The sequence below is a fragment of the Otolemur garnettii genome, unplaced genomic scaffold (genome assembly GCF_000181295.1).
Source record: "Otolemur garnettii isolate 467f Iridium unplaced genomic scaffold, OtoGar3 scaffold00004, whole genome shotgun sequence".
Classification (NCBI taxonomy): domain Eukaryota; kingdom Metazoa; phylum Chordata; class Mammalia; order Primates; family Galagidae; genus Otolemur; species Otolemur garnettii.
In genome coordinates, this window is record NW_003852399.1 from 26,427,266 (window position 1) to 26,440,024 (window position 12,759).

Sequence of the window (12,759 nt, forward strand, 5' to 3'; positions counted from 1 at the left end):
CATTGTTCAAGTCTTAGGTGCAGTTACAAGTCTCCTTTTTTCAAACATGTACCCAAAGGGTTATAAGTTGATGAATTCATTTTCCACTGATCTTCTCTGGTGGTTAGGGATCCTAGCTAGCTCAGGAAAACCTACTAAGTTGATAGAGTACCCAAAAACTGAGTGCTCATTTACAATAAAAATTAGAAAATGTGGCAAAAAATAGTGAACAGGAAAATTAAATTGAACTAGAAATAATGGTAGGATGATGTGATCACTATAATTGAACATTGTTGCTTAAGGTTGAAAACTTTTCTTTAAGACTCCTTTCCCTTGGCAGCCTGCCTTTGTAAGTCTGCTCCATCAGTTATAGCCTTGGCTTTTCTCTGCTTCGGTGCTGAGTTTCCCAGGAATGGGATGGGGGAGGAATAGGAGTTAGTTGCAGTATGTAAGATTAACAGAAAGTACCTTGGGAAGGTCTACCACCTCTGCCTGTTCAGACTGTACAGGGAAGGGAGGAGGCTGATTCCCTGTGAACACAGTCAATGCTAGGAAATGGGATTCTGACTGAAGTAGAAACTATTTCTTATACCCAGCATGCTTTTCCCACCTCCCATGCCAGCTTCTCCACTATTTCTTATATCCCATAAGAACTGTCCTTTACAGCCTTCAAAATAACCACATGATAATAGGTTATTTTATTAAGACTTATTAGTAATGTAGTTTATATGTCAAATATTTCTCCTTTTTATTAAAATATATGTCAAATATTTCATTTTAGAGACTGCCTATATACTTTTGAAGCTGTTTTGAATTTTTTCTTTAAACAAAGAGGGAAAATATGCTTTATTAGCACTTGCAAACCTTGAGAATAAAGTTACTGAGTTATTTCCCAAAGTTTATATAATACCTCACAAGCCAATTTCCTAGTGATATATTAAATTGTATTTATGAACTCCTATACTGTACCTAGATGTACCATTTCCTGTCTTCTGCTAGTCATTATTTATTCTCTTTTTTCTTTTCTCTATGCCTTACTTTGAGCTATAAATGAGAATTCAGGATTTTGAGTCATTTGTTAATATTTGTCTTCATAGAAAGGGATCTGAGAAAAAAGTATTCTATTTAGTGATATTTATTAGAACTTTTTTTTTCCTGAGAAGAGAGTATCACTTTGTCACCCTCAGGAGAGAGCTGTAGCGTCACAGCTCACAGCAACCTCAAGCTCTTGGGCTCAAGCGATTCTCTTGTCTCAGCCTCCCAAGTAGCTGGGATTACACGGATGCCTTCCATAATGCCCAGCTATTTTCAGAGACGGCCTCAGCCTGGTGCCTTCACTGCGCCCAGCCTGTTAGAACATTTAAAGATGAATTTTTAAAAAGGATTGTGGAATCCTTCCCTAGAAGCTAATTTTTACATTTAGAGAATCTTTATTTAGAAAGAAACCTGTGGGATGCTAAATTTCTTAGAAGTTAGTGAAATATCCAACTCACTTATTGTGTTGAAAATGATGTTTTTAATTTCTTCTTCTTTGCCCAATATGTGATTATACTACTGTTGAATAAAATGATAAAGAGTACTTTTACTCAAGATTTTAAACATTAAACACAAAGTAAAATCTACTAATTCATTGTCTTTTTATGAAAGCAAGTATAATAAGGAGTAAATTATTTCTAAGAATGTGGTTTAAGGAAAATAGTAGGTTTACCTTGAATTAGGACGCCCAACTATATAACTGTACGAGAAATCACTTTAAACTTCTAGCGAATGTTAAGTCCATTTCATCTAAATATGTAATATATTTTCTCCTTAATCCCCCACTCCCATTTTTATTTTTTATTCAAGATTCATAATCGATACGAAGGCAAGGATATTTCAAAGCACAAGCGGAATTTGGCTATAGCAGGTGGCGTAACATTGTCTGTAATTGTATCTCCAGTAGTAGCTGCAGTGACTGTAGGTAAGAAAATGCTGAAAAATCCTAACTACCCCAAATTTTATAGAGTTACAGTATATTTAAAATAAAGTGTTATATTGTTAACTACAAGAGTGTTACAGTTTTGTTTATTTAAGGACAGTGTAAGTTGAGCCTACAGAAAATTCTTTGTCGGTTAAAAGTATTATAGACTCAAGAGCCTAGCCAGCCACATACTAGTTAATGACTGATACCTTCCCCCCGCCCCCAAATACAGTTCAGAGACTTGGCACATAAAAAGAAGGAAGTGTACATCTCTTTATCTTTCTTTTTTTTCCCCTCTCATTTGTCACAAGGAAAACCTGGGAGCCTTGGATTTGCTTGTGTTGTTTAACAGCTGCGTAAATCCACTTTTGGCAAGTGCTGTAGCCAAATTTTCAGAACCTTAGAACTGAACACCTCTTCTTGAAAAAGACTTTCTGTTCCTAATTCTATATGAAATCCACACATTGTACCCCATAAATGCATTAATGTATACATGATCTATGTGTTTATGCTTTAATTAAAAAAAAAAAAGACTTTCTAAGATTCACATTTCTGTGGGGTTTTTTGTTTGTTTGTTTGTTTATAATGACTAAATTAATTCCTCTTTAGGTATTGGTGTTCCTATTATGCTAGCCTATGTCTATGGCGTTGTTCCAATTTCTCTATGTCGAAGTGGAGGTTGTGGAGTCTCGGCAGGCAATGGAAAAGGAGTCCGGATTGAATTTGATGATGAGAATGATATAAATGTTGGTGGAACTAACACAGCTGTAGGTAAGTCCATGAGACAAAGGAAGAAAATGTGCTTGTTAGTAGCATAAGTGCTGGGAAGGCCATAGATACCATGCAAGTCAGAATTTCCATTGCCTTCCTTTCACTAGGCCTCATAGTATTGATCTAGAAGTACATCAGTGAAATGAACTGGCAAGAAAAGGTGTATGGATGAAAAGAAGGTTGAATAATTCTAGTAGCCTAACCTCTAATGGAATATAATGTTCTAGAAATCCTATATTTTCATCTTAAATTTTGCTTAAAATATTACAAACCTTTAAGAAAAAAAAGGACGTGAAGAAAAATGGAACTCATGAGAGAACAACAGATGACCAATAAGTTGAAAGTATCTTCAACTTGGTGTTATCCAGAAAAATAGGATTTAGAACAATAACTGGCAGAGATTAAAAAGAATGAGAAGGCTTTCATAGACTGCCAATAGGAGTATAAATTAAACCTCTCTTAAAAAGTGCATGTTTGGGGCAGGGCCTGTAGTCCCAGCTACTTGGGAGGCCGAGGCAAGAGAATTGCTTAAGCCCAAGAATTTGAGGTTGCTGTGAGCTGTGATGCCATAGCACTCTACCCAGGGTGACAGCTTGAGACTCTGTCTCAGGAAAAAAAAAAAAGTGCATGTTCTATACTCTGGCAATTCTTGTTTTAGAAATTTATCTTAGAAAGCATTTCAAATTGTATGTAAAACCAGCACATTGTACCCCATGATTGCATTAATGTACACAGCTATGATTTAATTAAAAAAGAAAAGAAAAGAAATTGGTCTTAGGGAAGTAACCAGGCAGATATGTAAAGTTTATGCCTACTTCTTTACCTTCCCTTCTCTTAAACGTACTTCAGTTACATTTTTATCCTTACCACTCCAAAATTTTATCTTTGCCAGTCAGTAAATCAGTTACCAATGGCTTCCATGTTCCCAAAGATAGCCAATTCTTAGTCCTCATCTTAATACCTGACATGGTAGACCATGCCCTCTTCTTAAAAGACTTCTTTACTTGTCTTCTGAGAAACCACTTCTTATATCTGACGGTCACTCCTTCTGTCTTCCTTGCTGGTTCATTTTCTCTCCTAACCTCCAAGTATCTGTTTCCCAGGGCTCAGTTCTTAGACAGTTTTTCTTGTTTATCTACATTTTCTCCTTAGGTAATCTCATCTATTAAATAATATATAGACTTTCTTATAAATTTATATCTAAGCTAGAACAACTCTCCCCTGAATTTCAGACTTGCATATTTTACTCTCTTTGATCTTCATTTGAGTATCTAACAAGGCTTTCAGCTTAAATTGTCTACAACCAAAGTTTGCTCTAAGACCTGTTCTTACTTCAGTCATCCTCACCTAGGTTAGTAGCTTCTCTGTTCTTCTATTGCTTGGGCTAAAAATCTTCCCTTCATTGACTCCCTGTTTTCCTTTCATACCCTAATCTGTCTGATCTATCAGCAAATTATGCTGCTGCCTTCAATATTTAGCCATAATCCAATCTCTTCTTACCCTCTTCAGTGCTGTTCCATTAGTCCAAGGTACTGTCCTCTTAGCTGAGCTATCAGCTTCTCACCTTCCACTCACCGTTCCACAGTTCAGCCAAGTCATACCTCTAAAACTTGTCAGATCATGTCTTTCTTATATTCACAACTTCTCCAGTGGCTTCTAACTTTATTGGGGAGAAAAAATTCAAAATCCTTATCATAGCCTATGAGGCACCACATGATCTACTCCAACAACATCTCTGAGCTCATCTCTTGTTAGCCTCCTATTGCATACGACTTTTCCTTGGCTTTTGAGGATGCCAAGCATTCTCCTACTTCTAAACTTACAATTCTCTCTCCTGGGACACTCTTCCCCAGGTAATTTTATGTCTCACTCCTTCTTACTCCTTCACATCCTTTGAGTCTCTACAAGTGTTACCTTATCAAAGAGACCTTCCCTGATCACATCACATAAAATGGTATACAGATATGCATGCAATCTTCATTACTCTCACTCTCCTTTACTCTATTTTTCCTTGTAGCATTTGTCACCATATGATTGGGTAATAGTAGGAATACAGATATTGGCACAAATAAATGAATGCTTCCATACAACACCTGTGCAAAGTACTATAATAATGGAATATCAGATTGCTGTAGATAGTCATAACTGTCATGTAGAAATCAACTTTTGGCCCATTCGAACCTGGCCCAGGCCTGCTAAACAGCCACAACTGCAACAAAAAAAATAGCTGGGTGTTGTGGCAGGTGCCTGTAGTCCCAGCTACTTGGGAGGCTGAGGCAAGAGAATCCCTTAAGCCCAAGAGTTTGAGGTTGCTGTGAGCTAAGAGTCCACAGCACTCTACTGAGGGCAACAAAGTGAGACTGTCTCAAAAAAAAAAAAAAAAGGAAAGGAAAGGAAGAAAGAAAACTATTGCATAATTTTCCTCTAAAGTCAGCTAAAATTTTCAACAATCAAGTTCTTTGTAGAATTCCTAAATTTTCTTGATTTAAAAGAAAAATCAGTGACCATTGAGGTTGAAAGCTAGTCCCTGATCCAGCTATACTCTCTGAGATATTTCACTTTATTCTTTCTTACCCCATAGTTACATGTCTTTGACTCTAGAGTATCTTTTCAATTCCTGTGTATATTTTATATACTTCATGTAATAAAATGTCCTATCTGAAATCATAGAGGAATTTAAGAAGGGGAAATTGAAAATCATACTTAATTATTATTTTGAAATATTTGCATTTAGATACAACATCAGTAGCAGAAGCAAGACATAACCCTAGCATAGGGGAGGGAAGTGTTGGTGGTCTGACTGGCAGTTTGAGTGCAAGTGGAAGTCACATGGATCGAATAGGAGCCATTCGAGACAATCTGAGTGAAACAGCCAGCACCATGGCACTAGCGGGAGCTAGTATCACAGGAAGTCTGTCAGGAAGTGCTATGGTAAACTGTTTTAACAGGTAAGAAATAGTAGTACATTTTGTTTATGTATTTTTTCTGCCTTTTCTGTTAACTACAAATTATTAATTACATGAGGAAAAATTTAAAAACAAAGCATGATGATTAGCTGTAACCCTACTATGTCAGAACTGAAAATACTAATGTTTGAAACAACTTCTGCCAAGTTTTTCAGTGTACTTCTCAGATTTTATATTATAAATTCTTCTGGAGCTGCTTCAGTAGACTCTGAAGTAAAGGCAGTGCTTAAGCATATAACTTGACTTTGCAGGTAACAAGAGCTGGACGTTAGGAGATTGGGACTCTGGCTGAGGCCTGGGTAAAGAGTAGAGTCAGGAATGCATGAACTGTGGGTCTTTTAATGGGATTAATAGTTACTTTATTCTCACCAAGTCTCTTACCAATAGCCATATGGATAAGTAGGAAAAATCAGTGTATAAACTCCTTTGCTTCCTCTTTGATTCACTGTTCTTTACTTCTATTTATTATCCTTGATTTCCTTTAAATATAGGGGACACAAAAGTTACCTCTAAAATTGCTATACATAGGGGAAAATGGGAAATTGTAGCTAAATGTACCTTTATTTACAAAATATTCATTACAAAGTTTTACAGACTACTTATAAAATATCCTCTACATGTTGGCAACCTCTTTATAAACTGTTGTCATGAATGTTTTATAAATGTACATGTAGCTATAATATCCCATTTTTTCCTATGTATGGTAACTTTAGGGGGGCAACTTTAGGGACACTCATAGTTGCACAGGAGTTTTTCATTTACTCGTCTATCATGTTTAATGGTGGATAATGTACTCTTATTTTGTGTTTTGTACTGAAATGTAACAAAGTGCATATGCCACATCCTGACTGAGAATAATGGAGCATATTTAAGTTAAAATTATTTGTATTCCTTTTGTGTTATTCTATAACAACCTTACTTGGCAGGCAGCTAATTTTTCCCATTCTATTTCAATGGCTTGTACTGTTCAGTGTGCTGCAATAGAATTCAAATAATCAAATAAGAGGAAACAAAAAGAAATAGTTTCTAAAATAGCTTCTTGTTATTGGAGTTCTTAACTGAATTATTTAAAGATACATATTACAGTAGCACTGATACTCTGTATAATTTTGGTTTTTATCCGATACCTCCCTCTTGAAGATTGGAAGTGCAAGCAGATGTACAGAAAGAACGGTACAGTCTGAGTGGAGAATCTGGCACAGTCAGCTTGGGAACAGTTAGTGATAATGCCAGCACCAAAGCAATGGCAGGATCCATTCTGAATTCCTACATACCATTGGACAAGTAAGGAAAAAAACTGTTATCAAATCAGAAATATTTTTAAAATTAACCTTAAAGGATTTACCCCTGTCATTAGACAATATTATCATAAAAAATGGTTACCAGCTAGTACATTCTTGGGGAAAAGAAAACTGTGAGATGTCCAGAATAGGCAAATCCTTACAGACAGAAAGTAGATTAGTGGTTGCCAGGAGCTAGGGTTGAGTAAAACTTAAGAACTGACTACTAGGGTACAGGTTTCTTTGGGGGATGAGGAACACATTCTGAAGTTAGGTGGTGGTGGTTGCACATTTCCAACTATAGTAAAAACTACTGGATTGTGCCCTTTAAATAAGTGAATTTTATGGTCTGTAAATTATATCTCAATAAAGTTGTTTTTTTAACATACTGTAATCCTAGTGTTTGGGAGGCTGAGGTGAGTGGATTGCCTAAATTCACGGGTTAGAGACCCGCCTCAGCCAGAGTGAGACCTCGTCTCCAAAAATAGCAAGGTGTTGTGGTGGGCATCTGTAGTCCCAGCTACTTGGGAGGCTGAGGCAAGAGAATCGCTTGAACCCAAGAGTTTGAGGTGGCTGTAAGCTATGAATGCCATGGCACTCTACCAAGGGTGACAAAATGAGACTCTGTCTCACAAAAAAAAAAAGGTAGCATAGTACCTAAAGCAGCATAAGCAATATGTACATTATTAAAGCATTGTAAAAACAATTCTCTTATTTGAAGTAGTTTTTTAAGTAGACTGTGTCCTGCATTAATATATTCTGACATCTTTTATATAGTGTTTGAATTTTTCACTCAGAAACCCTTCCCCCTTTGCTGTCATCTGAATAAAAGTAAAAAGGAAATCAGAAATTATGTTTATATTTGTTACTTTTATGTTTCAGAGAAGGCAACAGTATGGAGGTGCAAGTAGATATTGAATCAAAGCCATCCAAATTCAGGCACAACAGTGGAAGCAGTAGTGTGGATGATGGCAGTGTTACCCGAAGTCACGCTGGTGGTCCATCCAGCGGCTTGCCTGAAGGTAAATCCAGTGCCAGCAAGTGGTCCAAAGAAGCAACAGCAGGAAAAAAATCAAAAAGTGGTAAATTGAGGAAAAAGGGTAACATGAAGATAAACGAGACGAGAGAGGACATGGATGCACAGTTGCTAGAACAACAAAGCACGAACTCCAGTGAATTTGAGGCTCCATCCCTCAGTGACAGTATGCCGTCTGTAGCAGATTCCCACTCTAGTCATTTTTCTGAGTTTAGTTGTTCTGACCTAGAAAGCATGAAAACTTCTTGTAGTCATGGTTCCAGTGACTATCATGCCCGCTTTGCTACTGTTAACATTCTTCCTGAGGTAGAAAATGACCGTCTGGAAAATTCCCCTCATCAGTGTAGCATTTCTGTGCTTACCAAAACTGCTTCATGTTCAGAAGTTGCACAGGGGAATCATATTGCTGAAGAACATGGTAACAATGGAATAAAACCTAATGTTGATTTATATTTTGGTGATACACTAAAAGAAACAAATAACAACCACTCACATCAGACAATGGAATTAAAAGTTGCAATTCAGACTGAAATTTAGGCCCATAAATGCTGCAAAATAATTACCACTGAAGACCCTTGTTTGGAGCTGGTTGAACTACACGTGACTACTTTTAAGTTTCAGGTTACCAGCAAAAGTCGGATTTCCTAATCATAATGCAGATGCATTTTCTGTGTTCAGCAAAGCATTGTGTTCCATGTGGATCTTAATTACCAAACTATGAAATGAAGGCTTTAAAAGTGCATTATTGTAAAGATAATAAATCTTAAGAGCAAAGCATGTTTTGTGTATTTGTCACAAAACAAGTTTTTGAAGCACATATTTATGTGTATTTAGATAGAAATTTGGCTTAATTTATAATCAATATAAAGTACTAATGCAGTTCTATAGCATTCTTATGAAGAAAACTTGAGGCTTAAGCATAAGTGGTTAGTGATATTTTGTTGAAACCACTAAGGCATACTGTTCAAAAGAACTTCACAAGTTACTCTTAGTATATGATACTCTTAGTAACAGTTCTATTTATGTATGGGCATAAATTTCATTTTTTTCTTCATTATGCAATGTGGCTATGTAAAGCTTAATGCAGCCCATTTGCTACCATTTGGATACTTTGACACTTTGAGCTAGGTTTTGGGAATTTTTGCACAATTTTGAAATAGAAATACCTGGAACTTGATGTATCTTGTATGTTGATGCCATCTTAGAAGAAAAATGTAGATAATTAAGTATATTGACAACAGTAAATAAGATTATAAAACTGCGAAGTAAAATCTCATTAGGCTATAAGTATTACAAAAAGTCACCTTTCCCAAAGAGAAAATTTGCACCCCATTGATTCTTGGTGCCTTTGGGATAGACTGGGTTTTAAGGGCCTAGTTGTTTGAGGATTTTGCTGTATTGTTTTCCATGATGTCTTCTCTGGTCACCTTGGATTATATAGGAAAATACAGAAAATAGATAAACATGAATGTGATTAATAACAGTGCTGAAAAAGTATTAGCCTACCAAAGACACACTCAGGCTTTAGTGAATAACTTTATATAACCTCAATTTTTAACATGTGCATATATTCTCCAACCATGAAATTGAAGCATGGTGCAGAGCTTGTACCAAGTAGAAAAGGTCAACTTACGATTGGCTTTATTTTCTTTTGCTTTTGTTTATGGAAGATGTCCAGCTGACATAAGCAGAACTTGGTAAAAATACTGCCTGTACTATTAACTTCCTGTATAATTCACTTAAATAAAATAAGTTAACCTCGATGATAGCAGTTAAAATGTCCTATCTTATGTGTTTCTTTTAAGTATTACCATTATGGTGCTATTGAGCGTTTTCTTTTGGTAAAAAGAAAAATGCCATGGGCTGCATTCTTCTTCCATCACTTTAGCTCACCAGGTCCATTAATATGCTTAAAACACTAGTGCCAGTTATTTTATTTGATAATGCTTATTATGGTATTTGTATATTTGTTTGCATTCCAATTTTGTTCAATAATGAGTGTGTAAACTGCATACATGAAATAAATGTAAATACTAATGTATTGCTGCCTTCTGGTGTGTGTACAGGTTTTTTTTTTTAAGAACAGGAATAGTTGTTGGCCATGTGGTTTTCATAAATACTGCAAGCCATTCTCATCTCATGATTCTGCCTTCTGATCTCAGTCCAAAGGGAAACATTTGCTGAACTTTCCAAGATTGTTCAGAAACTATCCTTTCTTCATATCTAATTCCTGCTTTTCCCCTAGAAAGAAGATGCTTTATTCATCAACATAACTTCTTTTTTTTAGAGACAGTCTCATTTTATCACCCTCGGTAGAGTGCTGTGACATCACAGCTCACAGCAGCCTCCAGCTCTTGGGCCTAGGCGATTCTCTTGCCTCAACTTCCTGAGTAGCTGGGACTACAGGCACTTGCCATAATGACCGGCTGTTTTTTTGTTTTTGTTTTTGTTTTTATTGCAGTTTGGCCAGGGCCAGGTTTGAAACCACCACCCTCGGTATATGGGGCTAACAACCTACTCACTGAGCCACAGGTGCCGCCCCATAATTGAATTTTTTAAAGTAAATTGGTTGAGTTTAACTTCAACCAGTAAAAAGATCCATCATTAAATTCTTAAAAGAGGTAAGTATCATAAATCGTCACCTTAGAAAAGTAAAAAGATCTTAAAGGACTATTTTAAGAGATTCTACTCTGGCAACGTTGAATTATGAAATTGGAGCCATTTATATTCAATGTAATGTAAATCAAATGGTTTATATTCTTGTAGCCTCTATAAAAATGCATAGATGGTTTTCTGTTTTCCTGGTACACAGTTAATACTTGATGAAAATAATCTACATGTCTATGTTGACTGCCTTCTTGGCATTTTCCTAAATGATTTTAGGAGGAATATAGCAAAAGTGGTGTCAGAAAAGAGACCAATGAGGATACAGTTTACCCTGTTCTCTTCTTACACCCTTCAACTGGTACCATCGCTTTCATTTTCACTTAGACCTTTCACCTGGCTTCAAAAGTGCCTTGTCTCCCAGCTCCTTCAAACTTGTATTAATTTAGGATGAAGCCGGATTTCCCTGGAGCTCAACTCTGGGCTAGCCTAGAGCAATAGAATGCCATGGTATTCAAGACAAACTTTAACTCACTGAAGTCTTTTAAAAAATCCTTTTTACTTTGTTTTCTTTGTGTCACCTGGCAATGAGAGAAAAGAAGATTATAGTAGTTTAATCTTACTGTTGATTATGTAGACAACTAATTTAAAAGAAGATTATAATAGTTTAATCCCTCCTGTTGATTATGTAGACCACTAATTTAACCAGTAGATTCTCTTAAATGTACAAATTCCTGGCTTCAGAGCACTGAATTAGCTCTTTATGCTAAATGTGTATAATTCATTACTTGTAACGTATTTTTGCTAGAAATTAGATTAATTTATAAATAAGACTTTCCATAGTATATCATCTATAGACTTACATTGCTAAAAGATAAAGTACGTTGAAAACCATTAGAACTATTAATTCCTACATGATACAAGCAGGATGTCTAACCTCTTGCTCCATAGATCATTTTACCTGATATCATTACTAAAGGAAATGTTTATATACTGGTTGATTTTGAATGCCCAAAATGGTATTCTAAATTTGGAGTTATATTAGGTAGTTATCATTTAATAGATAAATACTGAAAAGGAGTTGGCAGTTTTTAAATTTAGTTCAAATTAAATCACTATACTTTATATGCCAGTCAGAATTTTTGTTATTTCTACCAATTTATTTATTATTCATTCAATGAAGTAACAAAATAGACGCTGGAAAGACAGTATAGTACCAAATAAACATTCTAGCTTCAGAGAGTTAGGACAAAGACAAAAATAATGACACACACGCATAGCTTAAAATAAAATAACCAGATGTAAAATAGTAGCCAGATGGTGGTTGCTATGAAAAATTCGAGGCGGGAACAATAGAGGGAGTGGGGTTTGAGGTACTGTTTTACACACAAACAGCAAACGCGCAGGGACTCTGCTTCAAGGACTTTGGGCAAAGATCCAAAGGAAGTAAAGAGGGAACCCTGCGAATGTATCTGCTGAATGAGCATTTGGAAACAGATCTTCTCCAAAGGGAACTAATGGACAAGTTATCAACTGGGATTGAGTTTGATGTCTACTAGAGCAAGTCTGCCACCTCCTTCTTGGAGAGTATCTCAATTATTGCCACTTTACGTTTCCATAAACATCTTAGAATGACCTCTACCAGGTTTGATTTGGGATTACATTGAATCTATAATGACCTTGTAGAAATCTTTATGTCTTTTGTTAAATTTTATTCCCAAGTACTTTATATTTTTTATATAGTACTATTATAGTAGTATCTTTTTAAAATGTCATTTTCTGTTTATCACTGATAGTACAAAGAAATGCCATTAATTTTGAATAATACTTCTCTATCTGAAGAATCTTTTTAAATTCCAATAGTTTATTGGTAGTTCTTTAGGTTATTTATGCCATCATTTTTGAATATTTTTATTTAACAAATACCTTGAAAGTGCTTTGAAGTATCACTTTCTAAGCACTTTTAAAATATTAACTTAATTACTCCTCAGAACAAACCTGTTGGCTCAGCGCCTGTGGCTCAAGTGGCTAAGGCACCAGCCACATAGACCTAAGGTGGCAGGTTCAAATCCAGCCCAGGCCCGCCAAACAACAATGACGGCTGCAACCAAAAAATAGCCGGGTGTTGTGGCGGGCGCCTGTGGTCCCAGCTACTTGGGAGGC

The 12,759-nt window shown here is 36.0% G+C and overlaps 1 protein-coding gene across 1 annotated transcript in view; it reads left to right on the top strand.

Annotated features, from left to right (window-relative positions):
• The window catches only part of RNF19A (ring finger protein 19A, RBR E3 ubiquitin protein ligase), a 53,354-nt gene extending 43,313 nt beyond the window's left edge, over nt 1–10,041 (top strand). The window contains exons 6-10 of the mRNA XM_003782444.3: nt 1,825–1,939; nt 2,549–2,710; nt 5,445–5,658; nt 6,817–6,960; nt 7,839–10,041. Coding sequence (XP_003782492.1) covers nt 1,825–1,939; nt 2,549–2,710; nt 5,445–5,658; nt 6,817–6,960; nt 7,839–8,529 — 1,326 coding nt within the window. The 3' untranslated portion in view covers nt 8,530–10,041. The remainder of the gene's footprint in view (nt 1–1,824; nt 1,940–2,548; nt 2,711–5,444; nt 5,659–6,816; nt 6,961–7,838) is intronic.
• The last annotated feature ends 2,718 nt before the right edge of the window (nt 10,042–12,759 follow it).